Below are 19567 nucleotides of genomic sequence, written 5' to 3' on the forward strand. Positions count from 1 at the left end.
AAGAATTGAAAAATTATACACCCATTAGCTTACTCCCAGTATTATATAAAATATTTACCAAAATAAATTCCAGTTGAATAACGACAACACTGGGCCTTAGTCAACCAATGGAGCAGGCTGGCTTCAGGAAAGGGTACTCTACAATGGATCACATCGATGTCATTAACCAGGTTATCGAGAAATCCGCAGAGTACAATAAACCTCTCTATATGGCTTTCATAGATTACGAAAAAGCATTTGATTCAGGAGATACCAGCAGTCAGAGGCATTGCGTAATCAAGGAGTACAGACCGCTTACGTAAATACACTGGAAAATATCTACAGAGATTCCACAGCCACCTTGATTCTACACAAGAAAAGTAGGAAGATACCTATAAAGGAAGAGGTCAGACAAGGAGACACTATCTCTGGAACGCTATTCACTGCGTGCTTGGAAGAAGTATTCAAGCTATTAAACTGGGTAGGCTTGGGAGTAAAGATAGATGGTGAATACCTCAACAACCTTCGGTTTGCCGATGACATTGTTCTATTCAGCAATAATGCTCACGAGTTACAAGAAATGATTCAGGACCGTAACAGGGAGAGTGTAAGAGTGAAGTTGAAGTTTAATATGCAGAAGACAAAGATAATGATAAATAACCGGGCAAGGGAACAAGAGTTCAAGATTGCAAGTCAACCTCTAAAGTCTATGGAGGAGTAAGTTTACCTAGGTCAACTAATCACAGGGAACACGGACCATGAGAAAGAAATTCACAGAATAATAAAAATGGGTTGAATCGCATACGGCAGACATCGTGAGCTCCTGAACGGGAGCTTACCATTATAGTGAAAAGGAAAGTATACAATTAGTGCATTTTACAGGTACTGACATACGGCGCAGAGACTTGGAGGCTGGCAAAGAAGCTTGAGAACAAGTTAAGGACCGCGCAAAGGGCGATAGAACGAAGAATGCTAGGCGTAAACTTAAGAGACAGAAAGAGCGCAGTATCGATCAGAAAGCAAACGGGTATAGACAATATTCTAATAGACATTAAGAGAAAAAATGTCGCTGGGCAAGTTATGTAATGCGCAGACTAGATTACCGTTGAACCGTTAGGGTAACAGAACGGGCACTAAGATAAGGGAAGCGCAGTAGAGGACGGCAGAAGACTAGTTGGTGCGACAAAATTAGGAAATTTGTGGGTGCTGGTTGGAATCGGTTGGCGCAGGACAGGGGTAATTGGACATCGCAGGGAGAGGCCTTCGTCCTGCAGTGCACATGAATAGGCTGATGATGATGATGATGACATTATGCATCACCAAACCTTGACATAGCTTAGTGAACACACACTTCACTTCACCTTTACATATGTCTTGTGATTATTCAGTAATTTAATGAGATTCGGTAGGATGCATTTCAAAATCAGAAGTTCAGTGGCATTAAAAGTTTAAAAAAATTGCAACTGTTCATTACTGTTTTGTCAGCCTTACCCGAGATTACCCAGATATTCCACCATCAAGTTGCAGGAGCAGCCTACAAGCAGGATAACAAAATGGAAGAGGCTAGAAGCCGCCAGCGTTTTGCACGAGCGCATAATTGCTCAATCGGAAAATGGAGCAGAATCACAGGTTTGTACCTGTTGGGATTATTTTGTTGGCACTCCAATCTGGTTAGCACAGTATGTCTAAGGGGACATGCAGCCTGGTTTAAAAAATATTTTTTACACAGATGTAAGTAATGGTTGGTTTCGCTTCAAGAAGTGCCATTTGTTTTGCCTCGGGAATATTGTTCACGATTATTCAGCCATGTTTCTAACTACTGGTTTTCGTATCTGTATATAATTTCAGAAACCTTAGGTAACATTTGGAAAGACAAGTTTCTATAAATGAATACACCTATTTTATGTCCAGCATACTTGGAAAACACGTCTGATGCAAGACAACCCGAAAACAACTTAATTAGTAAACATGAATTATGACATGCTTGCACTGAGAGCAAGCTTTAAGACATCTGCTTCACAACTACTTTTACGGATGCAATGTGCACATTATTCCAAGAGTTGGCACATGTGCAATCAGAATATTTTTAAAATGTATGTGACATATGTTATATTTTTTGTCAGCCTTTGTTTATTTAGCACCATCTTCATGTGCACCTGCAAGGGATATACACCCAAAATTCAGCAAACTGTTGTAAAGCAATCTCGGCAGGAACCTTCGATGTCAGTCCCTTTGTGCAGAAATCAATGGCAGAAATGCACTTTCAATGTGGTTCACTTCAAATTTCTACCATGCCCTCTGTGTTATTATACCAAAAGCCTTATGTATGTCACGATCAATGGAGAGCTTTCGTTTAGAACACTATGTGGAATCAATTTCTAAATATTGAACTAGTTGTGAATGTAAGCGAATTCTGCTGAACACATTACTTCTTCACATAATTTATAAAAGTGACCACCGATTTCTGCTTCGACGGTTTGATTGCTAAGCCTAACTGGGCGTTTTCTTGAATATCATGTAAATCTCTCTGGGATAATTATTTTCTTGGTGTTCCAGGAGAACGAGGGACCACAGGTTGAAGAAGGATTATTTGCTCAACTTAGAAAAACACTAGAAAAGAAAGACAAAGAGAATAAAAGACTTAAAAAACAACTTCTGGAGGCAGCATCTTTAAATCAAAGGCTGAGAAGTGTTCTGCTGGACAAAATTGGTGAGGATGGGCCCTTTCCTTCTTGGTCTATAAAGATAACAGATTTGCTGGGTTGACCTCAATAAAATTCCAACACAGATGAGTATTCTGGGTTACAGCAACGCTAATTACCTGATAAAAAGATGAAAACTATATTGGCAAGTTTTTATTCAGTTTCGTGATGAAAATGTGTAGGACTGAAATGCTATTCTAAAGTTTCCTTGAAACTGACGCATATAGGTGTCTTTTTTTTCATGAGTATAGTTAAACCAACTTATAATGGTGAATGAGCCGTACTTTGGAATATGAGCGATGCATTCGGGGCGGTGCGGCACGGCGGTGAGATGGCTGCAGCAGCAGAAATATCACTTGATCATATATCTTTCGCCAACAGGAAAATTTTGCAGTTGTGATAGAGCTACGGGGTAGAGCTAATATGCTGCAGTGTGGATGGTAACTGCCATTTGTGGCCAGCCGGTGTGTGGAAAACTTCGCAGCAAGGTGCTGTGCCGCCAGTTGTACGATTATGTGAAATTTTATTTATGTATGTGTTTATATACTTCAGCATTTTTCATGTTCTTTGGGATAACAAAGAACAAACTCCCCACTTCTTCAAGCTCTTTTCTCTTAAATTGCACCACATCTTTTCCGAAGAGAAAGCAGCTCGATGTGGTCCATGGGGAAGTAATGAAGGAAGTGGCAAGTTCATTGCAGGTGTCAGCTTTTTTTTCTTATTGAACTCATGTTATCTGGTTACTTGCCTTAATATATAGAAATATATATGTTGGCCAAAGCGGAAGCATATAAATGAAAGCCTGAAGAAGCATGCGCCGAATGTCAAATCAAGGGAAGTCCAGTATATCAGGATTGTCTTAATTGAGGAAATAAATGTGTTCCAGAACAGTGATTGTGAGGAGAATAAAGGCACTTGTGTTGGATAGGAGCTTTCTACATTGAGAGAATTGCAGGCAAATGTGTGTTCCAGAACACAATGATTGTTTCGAAAAATAAAGGCACTCGTTATGGATAGGGGCTTTCTAGATTGAAAGAATGGGAGACAAATGTGCCAGTAGGCCCTAGTTAAACATGCATGAGAAGGAATGTTTATACATTTATTGAAGCTCTCACTGACTTGAACAGTTAGCTTCCAGCTGCGGTGGTTGTATGTCTTTCTTTTATTGTCTGATTAACCTTGGCCTGCAATTTGGAAACTCCTCAGCATGGATCATGTAGTATAAAGGTTGTAAACAAGGATAAAGTGCCTCAGAAAATCTAGCCAATGTTTCAATAGGATGTATGTTCGTCAAAGGTGGCCTCATCATCCTAGGCAGGTAAGCTTTAATGGGGTAATGGAGTGACGTCATGTGCAGTCCGCAGCGGCTGGCTGGAAGGGAAAGACTGAAAAGAAAATGGGCACTGTCATTTGACATCTCTAGGCGTGGTTTCTAAGATGAGGGGACAAGAATAAGAAAGTGGGAAGGCGGAAAAAAATATAAGGATTTAAGGCGGTGCGGTGTTGGGGGAGTGAGACTTAGTGAGCCTTCAGAGGTGTCTTAAGTGGCATGCGTTTTGTGGTTATAGAAGAGCAGGTCAGTGTGTGAGTAACAAAAAGGCACGAGTTGAAAGAATGACTTGACTTGCATAGCAGCAATGTGTCAGGTAAATTTTAAACTGTTAAGATGGTGACAGGAAGTTTGCGGCTATGAATTTCACTCTCCCACTCTTGTCCCCTCGTCTTAGAAACTGTGCCTAGAGACATCAAATGACAGTGGTCCTTTTCTTCTCGGTTTCTTCCTTCATAGCCAGCTGCCAACAAAAACCACCACACCTAATGTCACCCCACTAACCCGTTAAAACTAACCTGCCGAAGATAACGAGGGCACCTTTGATGAACATAGGTCCTCCTATTGAAAGGTTGGCCAGCCCTTCTGAGGCACTTCATCCCTGTTTACAACCTTCATATCGCGTGTGCGCTGCTCCATCTGTCAGCCCTCTTTTTGATTCAGCATGTAATTTTACATGTATGTATTAACCCTGAAAAGCCCAATGTATTATCTTTAATACTGAATTGGTTGCCTAAAAACTTATGCACTGGAAATTTAGTGTGGAGCCAAAATTCATAAGCTGCAGGGAGTTTTCAGTTTGGACAGCCTAGCAAAGCAATTACTAATCAAGTAATTGTAATAGTAAATAATTTTGCTGTAAATTGTTTCATAGTTTCTTTTGCACCAATTTATCATCCGTGTCCAGAAATGAATGTGATCAAGTTGTTTTGATTTTCTGTAATGTGGAATGGTGCTCAGGTCTTTTTGGAGTTCATCTTTTCTACCTCACCTTTAGTTGCAGGTTCAGTGAGATGTCATGTGTTTTTCACTTGGTTTCTTTCTCTTTGCACTGGTTTCCTACAATGCATACATACCAACTTGCCCAGCTTACTGTTTTAGAATGAACTGGTATATAGAGTTCTTTCATGCTTGCATGTGCAGTAACATTTACGTGAATGGTCCCAAGAGGCTGTTTATAGAATAAAAGCTAAACTATTTGATGGCTATCTCTACATGAAGGCTTTTTCAAAGGACAGAAAAGCTTATACTTATATTATTATAGAGGGCTGTGTGATTGTGAAAAAGTAATGGGGTTCTTCCTTTTGGAATTTTTTCTTTCGAGGTAGCCCGAGCCACAAAAGAAAGGCTAGATGGTGAAGTCATCGCAGAGTATTTGATGCCCTGCTCTTTGGATGCAGGTAATGCTTTCTTTCTGCCCTTGGAATGTCCCAATTCCATAATATACTAGTCACTCAACTGTGTTTTGTGCCATTACAGGCACTGGGCTACCCAAAGAAATGGTGCCAGAGAGGGCAAATGATGCAGGTATGTTTAAGTGTTCTGTTATTGGCTGCTACTTGGATAGCTATATCTAGTTGAGCTGTAGTCCACTATAATTGGAGATGGTGAACTGTATTTCTTTTTGCTATGTATTTTCTAGAAGAAAAGTTACATTGCTCCCTCGCATATCTATTTCCTATGCAGGCACTGATGCCTTTGACATGCCCGAGTACTGCTGCAGTGAGCAGGATCCTGCTGCATCTTCTGGTGAGTATTGGCTGCATTCTTTTTCAGTGCTGCAAGGAAGGATAGCATAATTAGTACTATCTTTGTTTCTCACATATTTGCATGACTCTCATTATTTGTGCAGGCATTGATGCCCCTGTGGAAGGTGGCTTCATCGCGGGACATTGTTCTGCATCCAGTGGTGAGTGTTGAGCGTGCTTTTTTGTGTTTTGAAAGTGGATGCTATTACTTAACACCACATCCTTGTTTAGTGCATGTACTTAGACAAAGCAGAATTGCAGTTATACTATTGCCTTTGTTCTATCCTATTATTCAGGATCAACAATAACATTATGTGGGTGTAATTTTGCAACAAAACAGCAAATCCAAAGGCAAAAAATAGCATACGTGCAGTTTACAATGTCTAGGATGCGCAATAACTGCAACACATTGCACATCCTAGATGTTGGGCGAGTCTGATATGGCCAATGTAAATGTACTGGGCCTGTCTAATCTAAATTTACAGCTTGACAAACTTAACAAGAGAAACCTGCTTTCAAAGATTTTTGAAATGAAGGTTAAAGTAAATCAAGATTTACGAAATCTCGTCTAGTCTGAAATTAACCGCATAATAGGAATAAAAACAATGCTGACCAAAATGGGGTTGTCTAAAAATCCTTATGCATTTCAGCTTCCACACGGAAGCCTTGTTCACTGAGCTGAGAGGCACAAAACCTTCAGCTTAAATCCACATAAAAAATCGTTTCAGGCATCTTACGCATGTTGGCGGGAGATTGTCATGATTTCGATTAAGCGTGTATGCGGTTGTTTGCATTGTCAGGGATTCCAGATACTATCGCTTCGACCAGTTCTTTTCTTGGGCGTTGACTGAAGCTTGGCTCCAGTTGAAATCGTGTTACGTGGATTCTGCGTCTTCAGCAAGTGCACTGGAAGGGGCTTTTTTTTCACATCATTCATGTGCTCCTTTAGGCACTGCTAAAAATTTCCACTTTCACTAGCGCAGACATAATTGCAGACTGCGCACAGTATCTTATATATTGACAACCCCATTTTGGTTGTTCTGTTTTATTCCTATAATAACGGTTAAAGTACTTCTTAGTGCTTTTTGTGTCAAAGAATGGAATTATACTACTTGACCTGGTGATGAAACAGGTGGCACTTATGTAAAGCCTATCAATGAATAAAAATAAGGACATCAATTAAAGTTTGGCACTTCTGCATTTACTTTTTCCCATTCTCCCCCCACATCTCCAGCTTCTTGCCTCTTTTGTCATCTTGTGATATTGCGCGGCTTTCATTTCATTGCTTCTTTGATCAGAAGTGTGTAATTTATAGACGACTCTCTGCCGCTACTTCTGTTACAGTTGCATGTATACTTAAAAGGGTAACTGACACAAAATTTGTGTGTCATAGCCACCGGCATTGTAATCAGGGGGTGTGAGAGAGTTCCTTAAACGTGCAATTCCTAAATAACATATTTTAATTTGATGAATTAAAGAACGCATGAAATACTTTGCTGAAGGGTTCGCTTACAAGGGACCTTTGTATGTCATGAACATTAGATGTGATCACAAGGTATCACTCATGCCGTAGTAACAGCTGAATTGTGGTCATCCTTGTAAAAACCTTCAAACAGGATAATAGGAGAGAAAGGTGCAAAAGATAAACGGCGCTGTGCATTTTGGCAGAATCAACAATAGGGGACCAAGCGCATCATTCCTTGTTTAAAGCCGGGAAGCGCAGAGTGAAAGAGGGCAGTGGTTTATTCGGCTCTTAAGCTTTCTGAAATACATGGTCATTGTGTAGCTTGCAACCAGTGGACTTGACTGATGAACATGTGAACCACCGTCTCTTAATTTCATGACATGCAAAGATGCTTTGTAAGCAGACCTTCTTTGACAAGAAACTGCCCTCTATTTCGTGCACATTTTGAAATGGTCATCTTAAAAAAAGCTATAAAGGATGATCTTTAGCTTATTCAAGAAATTATGCCATGCATAACTTTTTTGCATGAGTCGACAGCTGTGTAATAAACCAGCCATGGTTGCTTAGTGGCCATACTGTCGTGCTGCTAAGCACAAGGTCAAGGGTCCAAATCCTAGCTACGGCGGCCGCATTTTGATTGGGGTGAAATGCAAGAACACCCATGTACTTTGATTTAGGTACACATTAAGGTACCCCGGATGGTCCAGATTAATGCAGACTCTGTCAGTATGGCGTGCCTCATATTCAGATGGTGGTCTTGGCACGTAAAACCTGACAATTAAAAAAAATTTATCTATCTGATAAAGCAAGACAAATTGGATCCACAGTAAAATTGTTTTACTACTCTTATACGTGAATCCGCAGCAGAACTGTCGCATGCTAATAGTGCTTGCGAGGGCCACATTATTTCATCAGAAATACTCTTAGCCACACAAACTAAATGCGGCAGCTGCTCTGAAAAATTAGCTACAATGAAGTATAACACATGTATCATCTTCTCAGTGCCTTGTGCAAACTACAACATTGTCAACTAAGCTTGGGAACATCCCATTATGTTCTGTACAATTTTAATGCTTGCATCAAAGCAGTCACACCTTAGCAGAGTTCTCTCAGCGACTTTGAGGATGCTGGGATGTTGAAAAGCTAGTTAATGCATATAGTTGCATTCAAATGAAGCACAATGGCTTACAAGCACATAAACAAGAGGGGAAATACATGAAATTTGCCGACTAATGGAGTTCAGCATAATGCCACAATTGGGACACTGAAACCTCATCAAACCATAGTTGGTCGGAGCGTGGAAAAAGTATGTACTAAGCGGTAGTACTGCTTAACAAAAATAGTATGAGACTGCCCACTCAGCTGTCAAAAACGGAACTCAGAAAGAGTGTCATGAAAGGACAAAAACATGCAGTATTTATTCACTTCGCACGACAAAAGTCTGCTATTTTCATTTTCGTTTGATGACCTGGCCTAGCAGCGATGACAGCAGCCTCAAACTTGCTAAAGGTGCGAGTCACCTTTGTAGCCAGCCCCCTTTTGTCGGCAAACACTGACATGGTAGATTCCTCGCTCGCGCTGCATATTCTCCATGTACGGATGCTGTTCTTGTCAGTACGATTGCATTCATGACGCTGATATAACGTGCAGCTTCTGCTACTGTCAGATCTGAATCTTTGACGCTGTCGTCCTCATCACTGTCATTAGGTGACACTTCAGCAATGATGGTGAAAAACTGAACCTCGTAGCCGTCATTTTTCCACAACTTCTTTGCATTCCAAATGCCACACACCGTAGTCAACAGTAGATGCCTGTCGCGTGCCAGCACCAACTTCGTGCCACGTTTCATGGCACGGTGTCCAATTTTTTTTTTCTTTGCTGAGCACCCGGTTTTTTTATCTGAGCTTCCGCATGACACGAGTCCTCGCTTGCACGACGCCGAAATTATGTTGATGTCGCTTCACGCGCAGATACTTAAGGCACTTGGAGACTGTTCTGACCTCTGAGACTTGTTCTAACGGGCCGTCCAATGAGGACGACGCACCGCCGTGATTGCACGACGAAAAGTGGAAACACTACGCACTAACCGATACGTACGCAATAAGCTGGTACGGTTCGTGCAGATACAAAACGCAATGTGTTTAATGGCCGCTGAATCAGGGATTTGATTTTACTACTTTTAAAATGAAACTACTGTTTAGACAGGTACAGTTCAACGAGGTTTTACTGTAATTGCATTTTTTCACAATGTAAGTGTATGCAATTTGACATGAGTGGGTTCAACTGTATTTGGTTCTAAGGGCATAATGCTCCCACACAGTGTCCTTTAGCATTACACTTGAGCTCAAGAAGCACAATGGCTACTATTTATTTTGATGTAATGCTACCAATTTTGCAGAGAAACAACAGCCTGCACTTGCAGCGCTCCCACACTTCACAAGCGCAAGCCAGGCACCAGCAGGCTTGTTTGAAGAAGTCAATGGCCAGGTGACACTGCTTATGTTTATTGTGATTGTAATTATAGTGCGGACAGTCAAACTTTTTTGCCAAGGATTAACTGCATGTTGTAAATATTGTCCAGTATTCGCTGTTTCGCTTATTTGGTGTGGTTTAATGATATTTCATAAGATGTGGGAGTTCTGTGTTGTATACACACCAGTGAAAATTTAGTAAACCTCAAAATGGGAAAATCCAAGGCATGCTCTTTATGCATTTACTTACACATGGGCATGGTGCAGAGTAGTACTGTGAACTTGTGTTATGTGATCAGAGTTTGGTCAAATAATATTGTAGGGGCACATTCTTTTTTGTGTGCACTAGGCATTTAAAGATAGCTGCTGCATCGAATGACACCGCCGTTTGAATCTGCTCATTATGATGTCATATTTCTGCTGATAATGATTTCTAGGATCAATTTAGCAGCAGAAAAACAGCAGGCTGCTACAATTCCGCTTCGCTTTAGTATTAATCATCAAGGAGCTGCAGAAGTTAAATCTTAAGGTGCTACATATGGCACACAGGGAGTGATATCGCCCTTTTAAAGGAAAAATTCTGTTTTTGATGGGTGCATGATGAGGATTGGTGTCCGTATACCTCTTCCTGAAGCTAAGAAGAAACGGGGTTAACTGAGAAGCCCTTCTCATCATATCATGAAAAGCCAACAAAGACACCAAGGAAAACAAGGGAAATTACTTGTACTTACTAATTGAATTAAAGAAATGACAAATTATTGGCAATGAAAATGGATGAAAAAACAACTTCCCACAGCTGGGGAGCGTTCCCACATCGTTGCATTATGCATGCAATGCTCTAACCAATTGAGCTACTACGGCGCGCGGCATAGTAGGCCAGCGCCACCACTCACAAACCTTGGCAGCGGGTGTGGAGCATCCTTTCTGCCGCAGGCGTCACAAGTACATGATCTTTCTGGGTGAAAGCAACTGTTCCATAAACCCGCATATGCTATATAAAGGCATCAATGTTGCCGGATTTGAGACCGTCATTATGTAAGAACGAGAAGAAAGGGGGTTAACTGAGGGGCCCAATATTTATTAATCATATCATGAGAATGCCAACAAACAAAGAAAACATAAGGGAAATTACTTGCACTTACTAATTGAAATAAAGAAATGATAAATGAAAAAACAAATTGTCACAGGCGGGGAACAATCCCACGTCTTTGCATTCTTCCTGAGGCTGTTGCTTACGATGGTGTGTGCAAGTTTATTTTGCTGATGACTGTTTTACATTACTAGGCAGCGAAATTTTTTTCGTATCTTGTGGGATATCTGCTTGACTCCTCCTTTATAGATAGTTATATTTTAGCAAAAAAATAATTGTTACTATTCATCACTATGTTTATGCAGGTAAAAGTTGGTGAAAACACATTCATGCCATTGGATAAGTGGCTGTTTGTGATGAAAAATATCTCAGATGCCAAGTGTTGTTTGGAACTTGCCAAACACTTTTGGCTACCTTCTGAGGCTGCCACACGCAGCCTTACAGGCCAGGCCTGCCGCAGCATGGCCACAAACACAACAAAGCTGCCGGCCACACCAGAAAGGTGGAGATGGTAAAGAGTGAGTATATCCTACAGCAGACATTTCTGGCACACTATTACACATATTGCCCTGCAGTGGCTATGGTGTTATGCTGCTAACCATGAAGGCTACAAGCTTGACTTCCACTCACTTCCAATACGGGAAGAATTCAAGAACATTGGGTTCTTCAGGAATTCCCGAACAACCCAATGTAGTCATAAAAATCGGGAGCCCTCCACTACAGCATTTCTTGTAGCTCAGCTATTTTTGCTATGTTAATTCGCATCAGTTAACCAATCGGTCTACTCAAATAAGTCTGTAGAGCCAAAACGTACACACTTGACTCCAGTGATAGAAAACTCACCTTAGTGGAACTACTGCATAAACTTATATAGGGTTGCGACATTGGCTGGCGGCCCATTGGAATGATAATGATATGGTATATTTCCATTAACTAGTCCGGTTAATTCTATCCTGTTCTGAAAGCTTCCACTGGCGCTCATACATTTCTATTGGCTCAAATGCATTATTTCTATCTGAAGTTGGCCTTCGCTAGATAATGCAAACTTAGGTAATCATAAGCAGCATGCATGCTGTGACCCCCCGGAGAGTTGTTCAATAGCTGCTGCATTTGTCATGTGTGTTACTTAAGGCACAGTGAATGCATTGAACATATCTTCCTCCAAACACCCGATTTATGGCTTGCATGTGGACACTTTAGGAAGTAAAAACAGTTTACAATGAATTATATACTATTTACTTGAATTTAATGTGCACGTTTTTTTTTTTCAGTAACATTAGTCTAAAAATTTCCTCTGCAGTACAGTCTGATGAATAAGACGAGAAAACATAGTGCCGCGCACGCCTAGCGAAGCTATGTGGGCCGGATGCAGTGCATGGCCAAAGATGAGCTGGAGACTAGTGGTATAGACTATCAAAGCAAGCTATAGTTCAAATTGCCTAGCATTACACAGAATATGATAGCTGCACTATTCTTCGGCAACCTTTTGTGCGCGGGTAGACATATTGTGCAAAAGAAGCGGCATACCGTATTTACCCGCGCAATGATCGCACCCCTGAATTTTGTTCTCAAAATTCGATTTTTTTTATTTGCCGTGTAATGATCGCACCCCGAATTTGCCACAGCGATATGTCGTGTGCCAAGTCTAGCTAATATGGAACGCACTTAGCATCTGTCAAATGCTATGCGAACAACTCTTCAAGACAAATCAAGCTGTCTGCACGCACCGAACATTCTTAAGTAGATGCTTCATTTCATTACTTTCATCACTTTCCGCACTTCCATGACTAAAAAGAACCTGCAACCAAACTTGCCTTTATTATGTGTAGGCTTTATAATTGTTGTGGTCAACAACGACAAAAAAGGCGCCTTTGCATTCTTCTCATCTGCAGTCGTGGGCACGCCACAAATCGCGAGCGGCAACGATAGTAGCCACGTTTACAGAGATGCGTTAAGTGTACCCTGTTCATACGCCGACGCTTGTAACACAGCTAAGATATTCACCCACCCTTAGCGGAAACATGCCGTATTAGGATAGTAGTGAAGACAGATGCCGCAGTTTCCGCAGCATGCCGGCCCTGTGTTTCTATGTCACTGGCAGCTAAGCGCGCCCATCTGTTTGTGCCCCCTCAAAGTGGACATGGCTACGTTATTGCCAAAAACTTGCCGATATTAACAATATTATTCATACTGATACGGGAGAAACTGTTTCAGTGCACGTAATGCACTCACGTGAAGAAACAAATATCGCTTTCGGCTTGCTCCACCAGCCGCCATTTTTGTTTTGGTCTCCCGCAGCAAACGTGAGCCGAAAAAAAATTTTTCGCTGGAAATTTAACTCGCGTAATGATCGCAACCCTGATTTTGCGTCAATTTTTCTGACAAGAAAAGTGCGATCATTATGCGAATAATTATACGGTACAGTACAGCCTATATCCTCCAGTGAAATGTCCTCAATCCATGTCCTTCACTTAAATGAAACTTCATTGAACCCTACAATTTTTATTTCCCCTCATGTTGTTTAAGTGGATACCACTGAGTATCACTTCTGCAACCTTTTTCAGACTGCCTGGCAAAATACATCGAGCTCCACCCTGCACCGCAGCCACCTAGGGAGCTTCGAGTGAATGCTGTCAGAATGTACTTGCGTACTTTCTTTACCGAAGCAGCACGGTAGGGCAAGAGGGTGCGTAAAGCGCCAAGACATGCCGATACGCAATAAAAATGGATTTATAAGCAACGGTGTTACACGACTTATTGCAAGTTTGGTGTTATATTGCCTGTTAGGCCTATATACATGTTAAACTAACTTGCAAGTTTTTTTTCTCCATGGGCAAGCTGCTTTTCATGTTTCTTGGCTCTGATATTATACATGGTAAACATCAACATTATAGGTCAGTTCGATTCACCTGAACGACTGAACCAGCTTACAGTAGTGCGCAAGCTAGTATTTCAGAAATATGCAGCTTTAGTGGTGCAAGCCCAACACTCAAATGCGATACTGTCCAGACGCGAGCAGGCATAATGTTTTCTCTGCCTAAAGTGTTCCATTCGCGTCGGTTTAAGAGATGATTTGCCATCCTTGCCACCACCCACCATACACCCTCCACACCCACCATCCAACCACCATACGAACTACCCGCCATCCACCCAGCATGCGACCTGCCCACCATCCAACCATCAAGCCCGCTGCCCACCATCCACCCTTCATGACCGTTGCCCACCATCCACCCAGCATGCTGCCCACTACATTAATCCACTATTATGATGGATGCTGGATTCTGCTATTCCCATCATGTGTGTTTTTCCAATAGGTACCGGCGGTGCCCCGAGTTACGATGCGATGAATGTGCTACGTAGTGCAAGTGGGAGACTGCCCTACGCAGTCCCAATTTCGAAGCCCAACTATGGGAAGTCCAACGGGCCTGCGACGTGGTGGAGAAGCTAGGGCTTTCTGTCCCGATGTGTGTGCAGCCCCCCACGTGCTAGTGCACGGGCCGATGCCCCTCTATAAAATTTTTCCAACCATCCATCATTTCATCATTCCAGTGTTCAGATTAGTAACCTCTAGATAAGGAGTAGGTTGCGAAGTTATGTGCGTAATTAACGAAGGTACGTTAGTTAACACTTCAATTATTCATGTTAGGCGGCTAAAGCTAGTGAGTAGTTTGGAGCCCGCCCTCGAGTTTATCTAGCACAGCAAAAAATTTCTTGATTGAATATTTTTCTGTAAGTGCTATCCGAACAAATATTTTGCAATTAAACGCTCTCTGAAAGTGTGACTGATGCAGAAAGAGTGCTTCTGTAAACTCAAAGAACTACCAGCGCCTCAGGAAGGGACATAAAAAGGATCCACGAATACACTGCGCTAAGAACTTGAAGCGTTGTTCTTTCAATGATAATAAACCAACAGTCAGTCAATCCTTGCAAACCTTGCAGTAAAGTCAACCTGATCGCGCCTAGGCTTTTGTGATGTCATCAAAAGTGTCGCTCTGTGAGAATGTTCCTTGTGGCCTGCCGGCTTGCGATTTTTATTGACGCTGTTTTTCAAAGGCAAGCAGTTGAAAGTTTTTGTGTCAATATAGCAGCGAACGTGTGCCACCGAAAGCTTGCTTCGTCGCCGAAGCGATGCATGACGCAATGCTGGTGCAGATTTAGCGCGTCGCTGGTATCAAGACAATGCGCTTCCGCCGAGGGAAGAAAGATGACGAAATTGAACAGCTCGGCAGCTGCCCAGGGAGCCGTGCTAATAATGACGGTGCCATCGTGATAAAATCTGTGGCAGCGATATTAATGGCTCGGGCTTTTTTTGCGTTCATTTCCATTTCAGAAACAGATAATACTACAAATACAATGTGATTACTTCTTGTCTCGTAGATTTACAGATTTAGATTAACTCTATATCCTATTCATTCCCGAGAGTAGCTATAAGGATGTAAAGCTCGCTCCCTCGCTAGTTAGTGCAAACTCACAAACAGGGGCACGTGTACTGAGAGAGAGAGAGAGAGAGAGATACAACATATACTCGCCCGCATACACATTTGCATGAGCCCACGCCTGCACATACGCACAAAAATGTACGCATGTACACGAAACTGCACGCACACACAAAGACACGTATGCTCGCACACGTATACACGCACTGGTGCGCATGCAGATTCAAATACGCAGACACAAACATGCGCGCTCACGCAAATAAAGGTGCACGTGCATGCAGGCTCAAGGCGTGCACGTGCATGTGTACGATGTACGCGTGTGCACGCGCAGGATGCAAAGCCACTTGCTCCTGTCGTGCGAAACAACCACCCATTCCTGACCGAAACACTGCTTTAACGCACCACCAATGTTCCGACTAAGTGCCATAAATGCATATGTTGCTAGAGGGGATTAGCCTCTCGGCGCAGTGCTTGAAGCTTGTTGATGCTCGGCCGCTATATTTAAATAAAATTTCCCATAATTTTGCCCATTCAGTTACACATGTGCATTGCCGTGAAGTTCCATGGATCGGTGAAGGCACAAAGTCCAGAATTCCTGGTATGTCCATGCTACGAAGGAGGGTAATTTTTCTTAACCTAATACAAGGACATGCGCATGCTTGTTATCATGTTGTGCAAGGTGTAAAATATAATAATAAAAGCGGTGACTTAGCAAACGAGCGACCCATTGCCACGTTTTAAAAATAATATTTCATGAGCACTCCTGGAAGAACCAAACCCGAATGTCAGTCTAGTGTTTCGGCCATATGGTGGGAGACTATCGAGCTCAGACGTACGTGCCGCTAAAACGTCGGGCAGCACGACATCGAGTCACTGCTAGCGTAAAGAGGAACGACAGGTGCCGGCGAATAAATGACTCTACCGCGGCTTCAAACAGCACCTCAATGAGGGGTTCTGGTTTCTACAGATACCACGTGAATTTGCACGACTGTGTTTCAAAAATCTCCTGTGGGAACCATGTTGCGCCCAGTGTAGAGAGTCGAGATAGACACTAATCGGAAACTGAGTTTCCGCACAACATACGCTGTAGCAGCTACTACAGAAGCAGCCGTGCTTTTATCACAGCTGCCGTTCTTGTCTAAAACATCGAGTACAAATTATCGTCGTTTCCATAAGATTCGATCGCTGAATCTTTAACCACTCTGGGAACAAAATTCTTGCTTTCCACAGCTTGATCGCGGCATTTGTCTCGTGTGGATTGTCGCCTAGAACATGTGTGTCACTTGCCTTTTCCAGTAGTCGACCTGCAGCATTAATTATTCCCCAAAACCCGCTCATTTTATTGAAAACGCACTAGCTTCGTGCCGCGGCCGCTTGGGGCGCTAGTTCATACGCATCCAACAATAAATAAATTATGAAGAGCGACTGAGGAATATGGAAGAAAGTAAATGGGCTGGGAGGGTGTTCAAGTATCTGTACAGGAAAAAACATTAATTCACAGTGGAAGAAAAGAACAAGGAAGCTTACAAGCAAGTATGCAGCCGGTACGGTGAGCAGCTCAGCAGCAAAAAACGTCAAGCGGAAGTCAGAGAGGCCTAAATACTCTCGTGGGTGGCGCCAAAGGAAAAAAAAAACTTGCCCTGAGTAAGTACTTCAGAGGAAAAAAGAAAATCAGGAAAGAAACAATTTATAAGAACTCAAACAGAAGCCTGCCACAACTATCAGACGAATATGTAGGACGAATATGTTGACACGTTGCTGCCTGTTCACGGGGAGGTGGGACTACTCAAGCTACCTTATGTAGCTTTTATCCTCTAATGCCCACCGCTTACATGCGTCAGTGTATTTATGAGGCAAATAAAAACTTCAATATGTATCATCTCTGCCAGCCTTCATCTGTAAACTAAACGAGCAACGTAAGTATATTTGTTCTGAAACGTTCCGTTTCTAAGCTTTTCCTAATTACCACTTGCAGTTCGCTTGTGAATTTTATTTTTGTCATTTATCTTACCATGGTAACTTATGTTGTGATCTATGGTCTTAAATTGTGATGGAGAGCTGACACATCTATCAGGCCTTTCAGTTTTTAGGCCCGACTCCCTCCTTTGTAACAAAAGACATTGAAGCTTCTCTGTACTAACGTATGAGTGGCATAGCCACCAGCTAAGCATATCTGTTTCGTGCGAAAGATCAAAAAACGATAATTGGCGGAGCACCCATCCTATGAAAAAGAATGACGATTTATTTAGTTTTTCATTGGCACTGTTATGGTGTTCACCCAATTTCAGTGCCCTAACAATCTATCTATCTATCTATCTATCTATCTATCTATCTATCTATCTATCTATCTATCTATCTATCTATCTATCTATCTATCTATCTATCTATCTATCTATCTATCTATCTATCTATCTATCTATCTATCTATCTATCTATCTATCTATCTATCTATCTATCTATCTATCTATCTATCTATCTATCTATCTATCTATCTATCTATCTATCTGTCTGTCTGTCTGTCTGTCTGTCTGTCTGTCTGTCTGTCTGTCTGTCTGTCTATCTATCTATCTATCTATCTATCTATCTATCTATCTATCTATCTATCTATCTATCTATCTATCTATCTATCTATCTATCTATCTATCTATCTATCTATCTATCTATCTATCTATCTATCTGTGCTGTTGTTTACACGCTATCTATGACACTGGGTAGACCAGGAGCGGCACATACCTACAGGCATATGCCCAGCGCTCCAAGTTTGCAGCAGAAAACTTCATTGAACGTCGGCTCACGCCCAGTCCCGCATCTACAGGGGCCCATGTTGGCGTGAAAGAGGTTCGTTGAAGAATGGCATGTGCACATTACAGCGCACTCAGTGGCGCATGTTTGTCCGACGGTTGCTTTCGAATGCCATTCCATCAGCATAGGTGCCCAAAGCACTGTCCATTCAACAACCGACTACCCAATGTCTCAGGTAGCCAGGAAAGTCGGTCGATCGGTGGGTCGGTTAGATAGATAGATAGATAGATAGATAGATAGATAGATAGATAGATAGATAGATAGATAGATAGATAGATAGATAGATAGATAGATAGATAGATAGATAGATAGATAGATAGATAGATAGATTGATAGATAGATAGATAGATAGATAGAATACGAAAAGTACGTAAGTACGTGAATTACTGTTAAGAACGTTAACGCATTAAAATAGCGGAAATACGCACAACGATATATGGATACATGACACAGCGCAAATTGTATGGAGTTCTAAAACAACCGTAATAGCGTTTAAACCAGGATACCTTGTTGTCGTCCTTGAGCTGGACTTTGGGGAAGACTTCTGCCACAGCTTCCTTGAGCTTGGGCGCGTCTGCCGCAGCCGTGTGCTTGAGCAGGAACTCGAGTCGGTAGCCCTGGCCGAACTTTTCGCGCAGGCGCTGCAGCGTGCCCAGACACGTCGCTTGGCCGTTGACCATGATGGTGATCCGGTCGCATGAAAACTCGCATTCGTCCATGCTGCAGATTGGCGAGAGTCATGAGAAGCACTGTATTATAATAAACGTATGTGCTAGAATTCCGAGGAAGCTTCAGCTTGGGGCATACTCCAATGTTCTCTTTTCATATACACATACGAGGCAAAATTATTTTATGGTTTTATGCAATTTGTGAAATGAACAGTGTTGGAGAGAGGCAGCTCATCTCTACTGACTGTTGCTAGTCAAATTTTATTTTAGAGCTTATAACCCTTTTTGAAAGAATTGCCAAGAATTAGTAAATTAAAACTACATATGAATGAAACTTATGTCATCCTTAACTCTGGCGGATGAAATTACATCACCACTCTGTAAACTGCACAGGACATATCATTATAAGCGGACAAGGTTGATATTGTCACGTTGTTGACATGGAATCACAGCGATAAATCGTGGTATGAGCCCATTTGCTCGTACTACTTCAAGATCTCCCGGCGATCTTCAGTTGTCCCTGTCTTGTGTCAGCTGGCAGCGTGGTATGCTTTCAGATGTCCTTATTTCATAATACAACCTATAGATAGCTTTCACGTGACGGCAGAGACGCCATTTTTCACCATGCTAGTAGCCAAATATGGCGACCACGATGACATAATTACATCACCCCCGGCACATGCCTTGCTTTTTGACGGTGACCTTTTATCAGCGACTCATTGTTATCGTTTTGTCCATCGCCACAAGACGCCCTGGTCGCGCTGTTGTGCTGCCATGTTTTTTCTTTGCGCAGCTTCTCCACGTGCTAATATCCCAAAAGATAGGCCAGAATGACGTCGATGCAAACCATGTGTATTTATCGGCTGTTAGCGACTG

At 42.1% G+C, this 19567-nt stretch overlaps 1 protein-coding gene across 5 annotated transcripts in view; it reads right to left on the reverse strand.

Moving 5' to 3' along the window:
- Nucleotides 1-19567, reverse strand: part of LOC139049593 (phospholipid-transporting ATPase ABCA3-like) — a 333665-nt gene that overhangs the window by 5780 nt on the left and 308318 nt on the right. For all 5 annotated transcript variants that reach the window (XM_070525156.1, XM_070525154.1, XM_070525155.1 and 2 more), the window contains one exon: nt 18530-18743. In XM_070525156.1, coding sequence (XP_070381257.1) covers nt 18530-18743 — 214 coding nt within the window. The remainder of the gene's footprint in view (nt 1-18529; nt 18744-19567) is intronic.

This window comes from Dermacentor albipictus, chromosome 9 (assembly GCF_038994185.2).
Source record: "Dermacentor albipictus isolate Rhodes 1998 colony chromosome 9, USDA_Dalb.pri_finalv2, whole genome shotgun sequence".
NCBI classification, from domain to species: Eukaryota; Metazoa; Arthropoda; class Arachnida; order Ixodida; family Ixodidae; genus Dermacentor; species Dermacentor albipictus.